Below are 16,993 nucleotides of genomic sequence, written 5' to 3' on the forward strand. Positions count from 1 at the left end.
AGATAGGCTTCTGGAATTCTGGTGAGTGCCTAGATCTTAAAGCACACCTAAATATTGAGGCATACGGCGGCTGACATATACATCCATCCATCCATCCATCCATCCATCCATCCATCCATCCATCCATCCATCCATCCATCCATCCATCCATCCATCCATCCATCCATCCATCCATCCATCCATCCATCCAATGCAAATTGCCTGGCACACATCCTTTTCTAATATATGTATCTGATTTTTCCATCACGGCCAATTGGTCACCTTTAGTGGTGTGAAACATATACCGGTACCTCCACCCATATCATTATAGACCAAGGACTGTAGTGTGTCTTTAAAGGATACCTGAGGTGACATGAGATGATAGACATGGGTATGTACAGTGTCTAGCACACAATTAACTATGCTGTGTTCCTTTTTTTCTTTCTCTGCCTGAAAGAGTTAGACATCAGGTACGTAAGTGACAGTTCCTGTCTGAGTCAGACTACAGGGTGACCCTCACTGATAGGAAATTACAACTATAAAACACTTTCCTAGCAGAAAATAAATTCTGAGAGCAGGAAAGAGATAAAAAAAGGACAATAGTTCATAGGTTTTTACTCTGGCATACTTCAATTAATGTGTAATTGAGTAAAAACAAATAGTAAAAACTAGCAAAAGTAGATTTAAATCTAAAATAAAACTATAAAATATCTTAAAAAGTCATTTTTAGGGGAAGGAGGATAGATACAATTGTTTATTTTCACCTCGGTTGCCCTTTAAAAGAATATCCGAACTGTAAAAGCTCTTTCAGCCCCTAAAAGTCTACCTGGTTCAGCGCTGCAGTTCTGCTGTCTTCCAGGGTGTCCCTGTCTGCATCGTAAGATCACAGAACCGAGCTGGGTCGCGGGCTCCCAAGCATGCATGGGTGCACTGCGCGCCTCTCGGTATTGCGCACCTCAGGCTGGGAACATTCTGCACTTGTGCAATTCACAAAGACTTAAACTGCACAAGACACTCCCAGCCACAGACGAACAACTACGAGAGGAGCGCAGTACACCCATGACCCAGATGGGGTTGGGGTTCTTGCGGAAGGGACAGCGGCACACTGGAGGGCAGCGGAACTGCAACACTGGGGGAATAAATCCACCAACTTCACTGTTCACATGTGTTTTACAGAGAAGAACTACAGAAATAACAGGCACACTAATATGATGACATCCATTGATTGTATGAAACCTGCTACTGTACTTCCAAAAACCAAACTTCACTAACCCCTAATCTTAAATGTTTCCCACATTTCTGATATCAGTAGTTGGTAATTGTTGTAGACTGGTTTGAAGTACAAATTGACTCATTGATGAATAGTGGCTTAGTGTGGCAGATTACACATCTCAGCTTTTTACGGAAACCACCAAGTATCAGATTTGGAAACCCATTTATTTCAATGGATTCTTTACCAATTTTTTTTTTAAATGCAGTTATTCAGGCACTTAAAAGGAAGACCACCCCTGAAATAGACACTGACTTTTATTTTACCATTCAGCGTTACTAAAATTTGCTTTTCTAAAACCACCAAAATATGTACTTCATTTGTAAACATAGTAGTGGGATGTTATTTGTGAAAAGAAATTCCCAGAACTTCCATCTCTCTGGTTGTGTAATTGCAGGTTGTGCGTGTTCCCATAGTCTCGCAGATTAAAAGCTGTCCAGTCCCTTCAGTTTTTTACAATTGGCATCAGTTTTGTATGTGTTTCTATAGGCTGTGTTCACACATCTGTACATTTCCAGTCCGGTAGTTTTGTATGGGTTTCCATGGGTGTGTTTACACATAAAAGGTGTACATTTTCAGTCCAGTCAGGTAAAACTGATAGAAAACTGATGCAACACTGACAGGACTGTACTTGTTCCGGACTGGAAATGTGCAGATTTATGTGTGAACAAGGCCCAAGTCTGAACAAATGCATGATGCAGCAAATTAGCATCCCTAGGCACCATCCTTAGGATTTTCTGCAGAGGAGCATAGTCTAACCCTCCTGGCAGTATAATTCTTTCCAGATTTTAGGGTCTAAAAGGGGAGCAATTTTTTTGCAGGCTTTTAGACCCTAAAACCAGGAGGGAAAAATCATGCTGCTAGAGACACAAGAAGGTTGAGGGTGAGTATAAACACCCTATGGAAAGAAACACAGAGACACCGGGAGCCCAGGTGGTGCAGTACGTCACAGAGATTGATGAATAAATCTAAATGGTGTTGAAATAATACTCACAAAGGCGGGTTGCAGAAGGGCAACCGACCACTGCAGGCAGGTGGAGATGCACAAACCCGACTCCACTCGGGGTACCAGGAGACCTGGCGAAGGTCGCACTCTTGAAAAAACTCTTACACACTGGCAAACTAGGTAGTATCAGAGACCACCAGTGGTCAGGTGTAGGAGCACCCCACAGATGGGGTGAGACAGTAAAAAGGGGTGAAGAGGTGCCCAAGGTGAATGAAATACATTAAAAGCAACTAAAACATAAATAAATGAGGTGGCTTACCTCAATGATGACACACCCATATAGGCATGGATATTAGTGTTAAAAAAAAAAAAAAGCACAGGCAACGCGTTTCGTGTGAAGACTCGCCCACTTCCTCAGGCCAAATAAAGTGCCAGTAAATGCCAGTAGCCGGATTCAAGGCACCTCGAATCCGGCTACCGGCATTTAATAAATATCCATTCCTATATGGGTGTGTCATTTATTTATATTTTAGTTGCTTTTAAATGTATTTTATTCACCTTGGGCACCTCTTTACCCCTTTTTAATGCTGCTAGAGAGCCTGCAGCAGCCCCTGCACGTTACTCACCTCCCTGGGATCTAGTGCTGCAGTTCTCCCTCTGTCCTCCGGGTGGCGCCGTAACCCTGTAGTGATAGCGCCGGCTGTCATCATGACGACAAACAGCGATCTCACCCGAGGGATGCAGACCCTCCGAGGACAAAAAGGAGAATGGCTGCCGGCGTCTAGATCCCAGGGGAGGCGAGCTTACGGTAAATGCCCACAGCACGTAGCACTCTGCAGAGACCCCCCGGCGGCTACCGTGAGTCAGGCTCGGGATTACCGCTCCTAACTTGGTTTTTCCACCCCGAGACTGACTCGGGATAACTGCCAAGGAGCTTTATGACACAAGATAGCTGCACTCAGGTTACACAGATCCATAGGATCCACTGATGTAAAGCTCACCTCAAAAATAAACATAAATAGAGATAATAGTGTAGGCTGTTAGGCAATTTGTACATCCTGTGTAAGGTACATATACATGCAGAGACAGCATGTGAGAAAGGGAGCAAGAACCACCACCTAGACTCCACACACTGCCCCCTCTCTCAACTTATTTCTGCTCACCGTAAGACCAACAGGCTGGGGAAGACCATATGATCAGTGGTACATATGCAGCTCCTTCAGCAGTTCAAACCACCGTACTCTGCACAATACCTCAGATGTAATTTAATCATAAAAATCCACAAGTATTGCGCGTACGTAAAACCCAAAGTAAACAAGGTATATCACCGATCCCTCGGTCCAAGGCTGTGGCTCATGCACGTCTCTTATCAAACAAAATTCTTCATGCTGTTTCCTGGCTCTGCCCTACCGGCTTAATCACAACCGTGACTCATTAGGGGCTTATACTGTCACTTCAACAAGAACTGATCATGTGGGAACATCTGCCCACACAGAGCACCGGAGAACCCACCATACTGGTGATTAATAAAAGGAGTGTCAGCTCTCTTATGGCATCATATGGGCGGATCTTTACCACACTTGGCAATCAAATAATTGAGTGACGAACATCTGATTCCTGCAGTGGACGGAAATAGTTGAAGTTCATTCGCTGTCAGATTGCCCGCCACACTCCCTATTCATCCAGACATCTTAACTGTGTAAGTCTTCTCCATAGGTAGCTTTCATATGCTTATCTTTAAGTTACTCTGCTGGCAGTTCTGCCTATTGACTTTGTGTCTCCTTTTTGTTGAGAATTGCTGATCAGATCAAAGCAATAGATGAAATTGTTCCTGCAGCCAATAAGAAGGTGGTTGTTGTACACCACAGGAGAAGAGAACACCTCCCCTTCTAGAGTGCAATGGCCAATCAATAGTCCAGAGTGAGTATCCAGTAACAGTAAAGCCCCATCTGTACTGGCAGCTGCCAGCAGCTCTGTGTTCTCAGCATGGGGGTTGGGAAACACAAATGGCGTGGCATAGACTCGTGAGCTGGTCTTATATCTCCACAGTAATTCCCCCTCAGGGCTGCAGCAATAGATGGAGCCATCGTGAGAGCCAAATAAGACTTGCTTGGAGTGAGTGGAGACACACGGGGAAGAAAATATGGGCCCTTCAGTGGAGAGTTGCCACAGCTATGCAGGACGAGAACAGCATTAGTTTTATTGTGGCAAGCAAATCACTTCATGAATAATGGTAAGGAGAAAGATTATAAGGGGAAAAAAAAAAAAAAAAAAAAAAAAACTTTACCAAAGGAATGAGTTGAATTTGTCATGTGTCTAATGCCTGTCAGGAAATAAAAGCTAGTTCTCTGTCAGCTCTCACAGGCAGCAATTACTTTTCAAATACTCAAATTTCAGTTTATTTTCTCCCTCAGTATAAGAGATGTCAGCTGTTTTTAATTAGCATCAAGAAGTTTTGAATCAGGATGATACCATTTATTGGCCAACTTAAAAATATATACAGTATATATTTAAGAGTAAGCTTTTGGCTTTTGAGAGTCTGACAAAGGCTCAAAAGCCGAAAGCTTACTCTTACATATATTTTTAAGTTAGCCAATGAATGGGATCATCCTGATTCAAAACTTCTTGCTTTTAATTATGGCTAACATGGTACAATACTCTACTGCTACTACTATAATGAATAACAGAAATACATTTTCAGTGGTGTGACTTATGGGCCTGGAAAGTGAAGCTCCTGGAGTGCCTGCCATGTGATCCCACATGCATGCACGCCTTAGTCTCCCCATCCCCAAGACTGGTGTGGTGGACATAGGAGGAATAGGTAACTCTTTTACTGGGTGCACTCAGAGATGCACTTGGATCCTGCAGAAACTGGTTGAAAAGACAGAGTTCTGCAAGCGGCAGCATGGCATAGTGACAATAGCAGTTGTGTATTTGACTAAAATTAACCTACTGTATAGCAGTGAAGATCTGGACATCCTGGATTGCTGTAATAGCAAACAGTATAGGAGATGGCGAACTCTGCATCCCGAGTCAGTCACATTATTAGCACACAACTGAATACCTTTGGCTCCTGTATCATGCAATCTAGCCTGACAGGTAGTTTCAGGGAAAATCAAGATTCCCACAAGCCAACGACAACAGGGATCTGTTATCCATAAAATTCAGCAGGTATCTCTGGTACTACCTGGGACACCCTAGAAGTAGAAAGTGGTGTGTGTTCTCTGTGTGTGTGTAGGTGTGTGTGTAGAGGTGTGTGTAGGGGTGTGTGTGTGTGTGTGTGTAGAGGTGTGTGTAGGGGTGTGTGTGTGTATGTAGGGGTGTGTGTGTGTGTGTGTGTGTGTGTGTGTGTAGGGGTGTGTGTGTGTGTGTGTGTGTGTGTGTGTGTGTGTGTGTGTGTGTGTGTGTGTGTGTGTGTGTGTAGTAGGGGTGTGTGTGTGTGTGTGTGTGTGTGTGTGTGTGTGTGTGTAGGGGTGTGTGTGTGTAGGGGTGTGTGTGTGTGTAGGGGTGTGTGTGTGTGTGTGTAGGGGTGTGTGTGTGTGTGTGTGTAGGGGTGTGTGTGTGTGTGTGTGTAGGGGGGTGTGTGTGTGTGTGCAGGGGTGTGTGTGTGTGTGCAGGGGTGTGTGTGTGTGTAGGGGTGTGTGTGTGTGTGTGTGTGTGTGTGTGTGTAGGGGTGTGTGTGTGTAGGGGTGTGTGTAGGGGTGTGTGTGTGTAGGGGTGTGTGTGTGTAGGGGTGTGTGTGTGTAGGGGTGTGTGTGTGTAGGGGTGTGTGTGTGTGTGTGTGTAGGGGTGTGTGTGTGTGTGTGTAGGGGGGTGTGTGTGTGTGTGTAGGGGTGTAGGGGTGTGTGTGTGTGTGTGTGTAGGTGTGTGTGTGTGTTTGTGTAGGTGTGTGTGTGTGTAGGTGTGTGCGCGTGTAGGTGTGTGCGCGTGTAGGTGTGTGTGTGTGCGCATGTAGGTGTGTGTGTGTGTGCGCATGTAGGTGTGTGTGTGTGTGCGCATGTAGGTGTGTGTGTGTGTGCGCATGTAGGTGTGTGTGTGTGTGCGCATGTAGGTGTGTGTGTGTGCGCATGTAGGTGTGTGTGTGTGCGCATGTAGGTGTGTGTGTGTGTGCGCATGTAGGTGTGTGTGTGTGTGTGTGTGCGCATGTAGGTGTGTGCGTGTAGGTGTGTGTAGGTGTGTGTGTGCATGTAGGTGTGTGTGTGTGTGCATGTAGGGGTGTGTGTGTGTGTGTGTGTGTGTGTGTGTGTGTGTGTGTGTGTGTGCATGTAGGGGTGTGTGTGTGCACATGTAGGTGTGTGTGTGTGTAGGTGTGTGTGTGTGTGTGTGTGTGTGTAGGTGTGTGTGTGTGTGTGTAGGTGTGTGTGTGTGTGTGTAGGTGTGTGTGTGTGTGTAGGTGTGTGTGTGTGTGTAGGTGTGTGTGTGTGTGTGTAGGTGTGTAGGTGTGTGTAGGTGTAGGTGTGTGTGTGTAGGTGTGTGTGTGTAGGTGTGTGTGTGTAGGTGTGTGTGTGTAGGTGTGTGTGTGTAGGTGTGTGTGTGTAGGTGTGTGTGTGTAGGTGTGTAGGTGTGTGTGTGTAGGTGTGTGTGTGTAGGTGTGTGTAAATAATAGGTGCGCTCCCCACTCACATTTGGGTGATTGTTTAAAGGGGTGATTGTTTAAAGGGGTAACTCAAGTTTTGGGTTCAAATGCACTCTATATTTAGCAATGCAATTTTGCTTAGACAGAAAATAAAATAGTATTAGGTCAGTTTTGAGCGACTTCTCATTTTTGTAATTATGTTAGATTTGTATAATAACAGAAATAGTAGTCACTTTAGTAATCCATTTTCATACATACAATGAATACGGATATTTAGAGCACAAATTCATTGTAAAAAAAAATAAAAAGATGCATCACAGAAGTCATGTTTCTCACCTTCTCTCCCCAGTGACTGAGACAATACAACTTTGTATCCACACTACCGAACACCACATGATCCTGGCTGCACTGAGGGGAGGAGAACACTGGCTTCCCAACATCAAACTTCCACAGCCGTCTCCCTGTGGCCTACAGTGACAAGAAACGAGAAACAAAAAGTGCCCATAAACAGTAAAGGCAGCCATACATTATTGGGCAACTAACTACACCGTGGTTGATTAAAAGCTGATGAACTAGTGGCCTGCACACTGCAAGTGAGATCCTCGTGATTCTCATTCACTAATCGATCTGAACGATGTTGGGCCCAGGGGGAGTCAAAGCAATTTTTGGGTACCTGGAGTTGGGGAAAAAAAAATTCACTGATCTTCACGCCTAATAAATGTCGATAATTAAAAAAGAGAAAATATGTTATAATGTTCTATTTCTCAGATAATAGTCATCATAAATAACGTCTACATACAGTAATAGCTGTGCTCAGTCCAGAAAAATGAAATAAGCCAATGAAAAAAGAGAAAAATTGTTTCTGCTGCAGCAATAAAGTAGACACCGTATTGTTTAAAGGACTTACGAGGCCAAAATCGTTAAAGTGAAGTACCTGCAAGATGTTTAAATGCAAGGAGGACGCCGTCCGCGCCCTCCGTGCAGTTCCGCCGGGTCCCCTTCCTGAAAGCGCCCCCCCGTGCCGATCGCGACCCCACAGGCCGGGTCGGGCTCTCATGCCGCTCCTAATATGGCTGCCGGAGCTGGCCGCAGCTGTGCAGTCCGCATTGCCGCGAGTGCGGCTGCGCAGCTCTAGGGCCAACCCCTCCGATCCACGCTACAGTGCGTGGTTCGGAGGGTTGGGCCTAGAGCTGCGCAGCCGCACTCGCGGCAATGCGGACTGCACAGCCGCGGGCAGTTCTGGCGGCCATATTAGGAGCGGCATGAGAGCCTGACCCGGCCTGCGGGGTCGCGATCGGCACGGGGGGCGCTTTCAGGAAGGGGATCCGGCGGAAATGCACGGAGGGCGCGGACGGCGTCCTCCATGCATTTAAACATCTTGCAGGTACTTCACTTTAACGATTTTGGCCTCGTAAGTCCTTTAAGTCATACCTGATTGTGACTGTATATCTGATGTGTACACATTAATCTTCCATATTTTTAATTAATAACATCTCTGCTGTAAGAATAAAGCCTGATGTGTAGTTGTGTGACTAGTAGTGATGTCTAACGAGATGCGAATAAGTGTTGATGCAGGTTTATGCTAATTTTGTATGCAAATTTATGCACTCCATTTGCTCATGAAATCAGTTAATTTGATAGGTTGTTAAATCTGAGGATGGTGACTAAGCGAAGTTACACAGTAGTACTATACTCTACATATGAACGCCCTGCAGGCGACACAGGGGTTACCAGATGAGGCAGTAAACCTCCAATGCTACCTATAGCACATTAGAGTCTTGACTGAACAGGTGTTTTAAAGTACGTGTGAAGGTTTCCAGGCTCGGAGCATGACTGACTGGCTGTGGGAGAGAGTTCCACAGGTGAGATTTACTGCATTGATCAAGCTTATTTACAAATTAGTAGACCTAAGCCCCTTTAAAAATGGGCTCTAGGTCTGACATCGCCGCCACATGCCAGCGGGCATACGCCGCACACACCCGCCCACCTGGCCGGCCCCCTAGTCCGTACTGCTCCTGTCCCAGGACGCAGAGACACAGGGGTTTTATTATATAGGATGCAAGTTTGAACTACAGGTTTCTGGAGGATGGAGCTTTTAAAGTGGTTGATGAGACCAGATTAAGTTTTCTGAATAAAGCTTGATACAGGCACGATTCGGTAATTGTTTATTCACAATCAGTACAACTTTAGTACAGAACGGTGCAAGTGCCATTATTACTGCAGCTACTACTGTCAGCTGTGACAAATACTAGAACAGACATTACTGTACTTACTGGATCCAGGGCAAGCACCAGCCCCCCGAGGGTGGCTGCATATACATGATGGGGCTTCAGGCTGACACAGGGAGAGGAGAACACAGCTCCAGCCTGGCAGTGAGTCTTCCAGGTACACTGCTTTCCCTGCAAGAGGAATCAGCACTTCAGTACCGACTACATGCCTAGACCATGCTGGTCAATACGGTTTACTCAACACTTCAAAGCAAACGTAAAGGGAAGAAATCCTTACAATCCCTATCAGCTATGACTGGATAACTGAAAAGATTAATTTGTCAAGAAGGGGTTAAAATCACGAACTCACTAGATCCTTAACAGATCAACTGTATATAAGTACTGTATAGGATACTCTGTGTATGAGCAGTCAATTCAATTTAATGTTACTGCAAATACTATTTTATTACTGCACAGTAACAACAAGGGGAGCTGAAGTGAGAGGTATATGGAAGCTGATATATTTTATTTATTTAAATAATACCTGTTGCCTGGCTGTCCTACTGATCATTCTGCCATCAGTAGTGTCTAAATCACACATCTGAAACAAGCATGCAGCAAATCCCATCAGATTTTTGTCAGAAACACCTGATATGCTGCATGCTTGTTCAGGGTCTATAAATAAAAGTATTAGAGGCAGAGGATCAGCAGGACTGCCAGGTAATCTGCATGTATAAAAAGGAAATTAATGTCAGCTTCCACATCCCTCTCACTTCAGGTTCCCTTGCAGTTTTGTTTTGATGTTACAGGTACTCTCTAACATGCCTCCAATCATGTAAAGGGAAGACACATCTAAATAATACTTTACATTGCATCATCATGGGAAGTGTTCAGAACATAGAAATGTCTGGGTAATAAAATGAATGTGCCTAAGTCAAAGAATAAACAGTAAAACAAGTGCACACACCTCAATGTCTAAGGCATATACATGCTGATCATGTGACCCCACATATGCAAGTCCAGAAATAGAGTCCAAAGTAGGAGAACTTTTCACAGCATCCCCAGTGCTGAAAATCCAGTGTGTTGCCCCATCACTCCTCCTCAGCGCATAAACTCCACCATCATAGCAACCTGTACAGATGCAATCAGAGTTCTTAATAATTCTTCACATCCTTCTTATTTATACCAGAGTTACAAAAATGGGAATCATAACCGATATACATTATACTAAAACAGAAAATAATGGCAATACCACTGCACCTTCTTTTGTAAAGATACATAGGAATACACTTTATTTCAGATCATACAAATCACATTGGTAGGGTTCAATATGAACCCCTTCTGTGCAGAACCCGGGTTCAAGAACAAGTGCTGTATTAGGATAGGACTAAAGTAAAGGCAAAAAAAATGATGTACAATAAAGAAATTCATATACAGTGAAACACATACAGTATAAATATCAAGGGCAATAGTGAAAAGTGATGAATGTGCAAAAATACTATCCAATGGAGCAGCATACAAGGTTACTGGAAGGTGCAATGAGATAAGGTGCTATAGAAAAAGGTATTGTATACTACTCTGCATCAGACAGTTAGAGAAAATATCTGCAAGGGAAATTTATCCGTGACCAGAAGGTAAAAGTGGTCTGGGGAAGTCCTCTTTAGCTGTCCCACATGTATCGCTGTCCTCTTCCTCAGGAGCTTCCTGTGCCCCCCCCCCCATATAACAGGCGGGACACTTGGGGGGTAGCCAGGCAGGCTGCAGAGGCAGCAGTGCTAGGCTGATCAGAAATCAATCTGCGGTGTATGGGCAGGCAATAGATCCCGATCTGTCTCGTGGTCACACTACCCATACATCAAGCTATGCATGGCTACCTTAACGTTGATGCTTTTCTCATCTTTTTTTAATTACAGATTTATAACTATTTTTAGAAATATAAAAGTAAAAAAGTCATATAAAGGGATTGGGTAACAAAATTTGAATTAGCTCAGCTTACTTATTTTTCACCTCAACTCCAAATCATCTGCCCTGCGCTTGGGTGAACCCATAAAATTTGTATCATCTTAAAATGATTAACATCTCGTTCACCAACTTGTACTCTGACAAACCTCCTGAAGGCAGAGCGTATACCCTAGATGCTTGCAGTGTACCCAGTTACCTCAAATAATGCAATAAGAATACCATAGTTACCTACAATAACGTAGCTCCCACACAGGGATAATGCAGCAGAGGACTCAATGCGATCTCCCAGGACTCTTTCCCATAGGATTGTCCCAGTGTGCAGATCTAGAGCTTGCATTCGGTGTGAATGGGACCCAATGTATACAGTCACGGAGGAGGAATTGCTGACTGACGAGACGAGTAGAGGAGAAGCATCAACACATTTACTTGTATCAGATGCCCATGCCTGCCTGAGAGACATCAGCAGTGCTGGGGATGATGTGGACTTTGCATGTTTGTGAACAGTGCCATTGTCATCTTGGTCAGATCCGGGTTGTATTTGGCCATGTTGTGCAGTAGGTCTTCCATGTGTGCAGAATCGGCTGCCTCTGCTCACTGACAAAATACAACTAGAGTCCTCCTGTGAGCTGCTCACATCAGCTTTTCGCTTCCTGACATATTTTGTATTCATGTCCATCACAATGTTCTCATTCTGTACTTCCATTATCTGTGGACTGATTGTATGGTTCTCCATCACAATGTTCTCGTTCTGTACTTCCATTATCTGTGGACGGATTGTATGGTTCTCCATCACAATGTTCTGGTTCTGTACTTCCATTATCTGTGGACTGAGTGTATGGTTCTCCATCACAATGTTCTCGTTCTGTACTTCCGTTATCTGTGGACTGATTTTATGGTTCTCCTTTTCTGAGCATAAGAATTTAATGATGCGTCTGTAAATGGCTAAAATAGTGTCATTAAGGATAATGTCCAGGAGTCCTGGCACTTGTTTACCAAGAAGAGCTTCCACTTCTTCATGAAATCGGATTGCCTTTAAGGAGTCCCCACCGCTAAGCAGAAGCACTGAGTCTTTAGCCACATCCATATTGTCTTCAGGAAGTCCCAGACTGGCCTACATGGGTATAAAAAAAGGGTACATAGTTTAGTGGATCAGATGCCTGCCTGGAGACAATGGCTATCATTCATAAAGCTGTTGTCGGTAAAGAGAATCAGTGTGGGAAAACACCGCTGTCGGTATTTTAGACTTCTGGGTGGGCATTCATGAAAAAGTGTTCACATGCGATAGTAGTGCGGAGATTTCCCGAACTAGGCTGTCGGTAGGCCGGCGGTAGGCTTGTGGAAGCACAGGAAGCAGCCGAGTTGATACATTTCTCCGCGTTCCGCTCTACTGCAGCTGCCTGGGAGGTCTGTTTCTCAATTCACTTACATTGTTATCGCCACATCAGAGGGAGCGGTACTTCCCGAACTTACACCGCTTGCGCTGATCTTTATGAATTAACATTTTGCTACATTTTTTACAATAATCACCGCACAAGGCAGTGATTTATCGCTCTGCTCGGTAAGGTCAGCTTTTCATGCGGAAGGAGCCTTTATGAATGCTGAAATTGCTACGTGGGCGGTAAAGTCAGCTGTTTTAAGCATTTCCGCATGCGGAAATGCTTTATGAATGATAGTGTATGTGAGATACAGTGGTGCAGAAATAGGCATATAGAGGTTAGCACCGCACCAAGGCCCTTGGATCTGAGAGATCCACATAGAGTCCTGCTCTAGTTGTTGCATTAGTTCTGTATTGGTGCTGTAATGGTAATGGACCATTCATTTCCTCTGCTTACAGCTCTGTCATACAGTGCCTGTTCTTGGAGGGCCAAATTTGGTACTATCCATCATGTGATACTTACACATACACTATTGAAAGATTAGCACTGGGGCCCATGGCTGTGAAGCTATACCGCTGATCATAAGACTCTTACCTTCCACAGCGTCTGCAAGCTCTTCCATACATCAGGTTCTTTCTGGGTTTCCGGTTTGCTCATCTTTTCCCTCAAGTGATCACCGTATAACAGGCTTAACCTGGAGAAGTCAATTTTACCTTAGGGAAAATGGAGGTGGTGTGAAATTATTTGGAATGGGGGTGGGAGGTTGGAGGTTAAGATAAATGGCTACTCATGTAAATAACAGCAATACAAAAAAACCAAAAAAAAAACAAAAAAAAAAAAACAAGTTGTTCCTAATCATTTACATTATTTTATTCAAATCAGAAGAGAATTAGGCCCGTTCACACCTGAGCGTTTTGCTGGCGATTTCGGCAAAACGCTCAAGCGCCATTGCTTTTGAAAGCGCTAGTGCAATAGAAACCTATGGGCCCGTTCTCACTTGGCGATTAGCGTTAATCGCCTGCCATTAACGCAAATCGCTTAAAAATTTTTTTTTATCCTGCACCATTTTCAGGCGATTTTCCAGCGATCGTGTTGAGTGCTACAGAAACGCTAATCGCGATTGCGGAAAATTGTCCAAGTGTGAATGGCGATTTTTGGCATTGATCGCCAAAAATCGCCAGAGCAAAAGGCTAGCAAAATCGCTAGCGTTTTGCAAGTGTGAATGGGGCCTAAGTGCCACAGCATTGCCGCTCAGCCAAAAGGATCGACCGTACATGCTAGAAAATCTTGGTCCCAAGTACTTGAGTAGGTGGGCGGCAGTAACAAGGCTCGATATCACAAGGACGACGGACCCTTGGCTGGTGTCCCGCCCAAGTGTCCCCCCCATCCCCCGTGTGCAGTGTAAAACTCTTGCCTGTCCGCCACCGTGATTCCGGACCTCCTACAGTGTTGGTAATCACCACATGGCACAACGCGCACGTGTGACATCTGATTGGAGAGAGATCTGTTGCCTGCTTATACACAGTCTTGTGTCGCCACATCTGCCACTGTCCCCCTACTGTAAATGTGCCCCATGCAGTATACTTTACCTGTTGGTGTCCGCCTCTGGTTCCACACTCCGCCCACACACACGTTGCCAGCAACCACGTGTGGTGAGTGTATGGACGGAGGATGGAGCGCGGAGCCAGCAGTGGACACAAACAGGTAAAGTATACTGCACAAGGCACATTTAAACTAGCGCGGACAGTGCCGGGAGTTTCGTCACGCTTGCCAATTGTCCCGATATCGCACACCTTTACCACCGTGCACTCAATCGAGCATGTCCGCCCTACATCTTGCAGCATGTCTGATTGATACATGCGACCAATTTCGGTCCGATTGGTTGGTCGGTCAATCGGCCACCAAGTCGCCTGATGTATGGCGATCTTAAAGCTAAGGAACATATCTACAGAGCAAGATCTTTTTTAATTTACCTGGCTGCCCTTTTTCCTTACATTCATGCAAGCAAACATGCGCTTTTACAGCATTGTGTTACAGTTACTTACCATGCAGTGTATGAGGTAATGCCTCTATAAGAACAAGATCATCAGGCATAGCATAACTTAGGAGATTTGTCTGCACTGCCCTCCATAGGGCCTTCTTGTTTGCAGACTTCGTAGGCACAACAAACAGGATAAGCTGTTCAGCTTCGGACCACAAGACCGCACAAGCCTCCACTACTTCCAATCCTTCCACCACCTTAAACAGAAATAGGGAAAATCTGTTACAATGCATTTCATAAAGGAACGGTAAAAAATAAAAAAAATAAAAAAGAATGAAATATCACCGTGTGAGGAGTATGCCTGGCTTACACAATAACGCATTGTAAAATCTGATGACTTCATGCCAAGTGCAGAAACCCATAGCAAACTTTTCAATCAATTGTGACTGCAGTAAACTAAAATCTAATTACCTGCAATAGGTCATTGCACTTTGCAATACTCGCTGTAAAAGCCGATGTGCCAGAACACAATGTTCTGATGGAGCTTGTAGGCAATAATTTATCGCTGGTGCATATAACAATTACATTGTGACATTATGAAGACTGTTCTGAAGAGTAAACTGAGCACAGCAAAGGGAATTAATTCAGGCCGCTTTCACACTGGGGCGTTTTCATTGTGTTGTGTTACCTTTTCTTTTTAGGGTAACACTAAACCAATGAAAGTCTGTGGGACATTTCATACCTGCCATGGTGCAATGCGCTGGAAGTATTGCATCAGCCGCAAAAGCAACACGTTACCATTCAATATCCGCGGTGACGTGTTGGAGCTGGAAGTCATGCAAGTCAATGGCAATGCACATATTTTAAAAATTGTTCACGTTGCGGTGCACATGTGCGGAAGCATGTTTTCTCAAGACACTTCCATGCAATTCTTATTTTGGCCACAGGAAGTGAGCGCTAGAGAGCTTCACATAGTTTGGCTTGCAGCCAGAAGTGAGATTACCATGCATTGTTGCGGTAATCTCCAAAGCCTATATTTAATGTTGCGGTGCGATCTACAACACTGGTTGCGGGTGTGAAACCGACCTAAGGGTCCTTTTACACTAGTGCTGTGCGATTTGGAATGTTCACACCGCCGAAAAAGTTGCACCGCGCTTCAATAACTGTGGTGCGACCTAAGAAATGTAAAAATAAATTAACATGTAACTTCCGGTGCACTTTTGGAATTACTGAGGAAGTGGCACGGTAACGCACTGCAGCTTCAGCGTTACCCGAGCACTTCCGTTGCATTTGCGGCCGTGTGTCATGTTCCATTGTTAAGAGCTGCAGTAGGAGAGAGTACCGTGACGCAACAGTAATTGTAAAAGGCCACTAAAGGTATATGACCAAATGAAAACTGCGCTATTCCACCAGCCATACCTGCTGCACATACTCCGTATTGAGACGCTTGCCGTGACGCTTGAACTGGTTATCTCTGCGACCCATGAAGTACATGTCGCCATCCTGTAACCTCACCCAGTCACCGGTCCTTCTCATCGTCCCACAGGGCAGGCTCACTTCTTCATCTAAAAAACAGATCCGCTGTCGTCCTCCTGGTGAACAAAGATTATTTATTTTAGTGCTGACAAAACACTTATTTTCCAGTTACCTGGCAGCCCTGCGGATCTATTTGGCTGCAGTAGTGGCTAGATGGTGCAGAGTGGCTGGATGGTGTAATGGTTAAGGGCTTTGCCTCTGACGCAGGAGACCAGGGTTCGAATCTCGGCTCTGCCTGTTCAGTAAGCCAGCACCTATTCAGTAGGAGACCTTAGGCAAGTCTCCCTAACACTGCTACGGTCTATAGAGCGTGTCCTAGTGGCTGCAGCTCTGGCGCTTTGAGTCCCCTAGGAGAAAAGCGCAATATAAATGTTGTTTATCTTGTCTAGTGTCGGAATTACACCAGGAACAAGCATGCAGCTAATCTTGTCCGATCTGACAATAATGTCAAAAACACCCGATATGCTGCATGCTTGTTCAGAGTCTATGGCTAAAAGTATTAGAGGCAGAGGATCAGCAAGACAGCCAGGGAACTGGTATTGCTTAATTGGAGATAAATATGGCAACCTCCTACATAATGGCTGAGACCTGGGACACACAAGACTGGATATGTCAACTGATGTGTACCACTGGCCAGTGTTTCCAAAAATCTATGGATCATACGGTAGCATCAAGAAAAGGTAGATGATATTCTTCTGAAGTCAGAATGATAGCTCTATTCTACATATAAAAAAGGGAAGGGAGGATTTCATGGACTCAATACTGACCAGGGTTTTTGAAATGCGTTTCAGACATTTTTATGTCCACTTCCTGTAACCCAGGAGTCTCAAACTCAATTTACCTGGGGGCCGCAGGAGGCAAAGTCAGGATGGAGGCTGGGCCACATAAGGGAGTAAACAAAAAAAGGCCAGTGCTCCATTACAAGTAAACCGCCACGTCCCCGCCGCAAAACGAGGGCTGCAGAGCCCCCAAATCGCCCGGGGGGCAATCCGCCGGCATTTCCTGGAAGGGGCAGAGCTTTCAGCTGCAGCTCTTCCCCTCCTGACGTCAATCGCGGCGCATCGCCGCCTCTGCCCACCCCTCTCACTCTTCCTTCACAGAGAGGGGCGGGCAGAGGTGGCGATACACCACGATGGACGTCAGGAGGGGCAGAGCTGAAG

The 16,993-nt window shown here is 45.1% G+C and overlaps 1 protein-coding gene across 5 annotated transcripts in view; it reads right to left on the minus strand.

The window, feature by feature from the left end:
- Positions 1-16,993, minus strand: part of AASDH (aminoadipate-semialdehyde dehydrogenase) — a 161,200-nt gene that overhangs the window by 107,528 nt on the left and 36,679 nt on the right. For 3 of the 5 annotated variants that reach the window (XM_068278600.1, XM_068278597.1, XM_068278598.1), the window contains 8 exons: positions 15,717-15,889; positions 14,362-14,554; positions 12,911-13,029; positions 11,169-12,051; positions 9,946-10,109; positions 9,045-9,170; positions 7,108-7,239; positions 2,758-4,367 (listed from right to left, as the gene is read on the minus strand). In XM_068278600.1, the coding sequence (XP_068134701.1) occupies positions 3,933-4,367; positions 7,108-7,239; positions 9,045-9,170; positions 9,946-10,109; positions 11,169-12,051; positions 12,911-13,029; positions 14,362-14,554; positions 15,717-15,889 (2,225 nt within the window). In that variant the 3' untranslated portion in view covers positions 2,758-3,932. Of the gene's footprint in view, positions 1-2,757; positions 4,368-7,107; positions 7,445-9,044; positions 9,171-9,945; positions 10,110-11,168; positions 12,052-12,910; positions 13,030-14,361; positions 14,555-15,716; positions 15,890-16,993 lie in introns of those variants that run through there. The other 2 variants (XR_011030970.1, XM_068278601.1) reach the window with 2 other exon arrangements.

Source organism: Hyperolius riggenbachi, chromosome 1 (assembly GCF_040937935.1).
Source record: "Hyperolius riggenbachi isolate aHypRig1 chromosome 1, aHypRig1.pri, whole genome shotgun sequence".
Lineage (NCBI taxonomy): Eukaryota > Metazoa > Chordata > Amphibia > Anura > Hyperoliidae > Hyperolius > Hyperolius riggenbachi.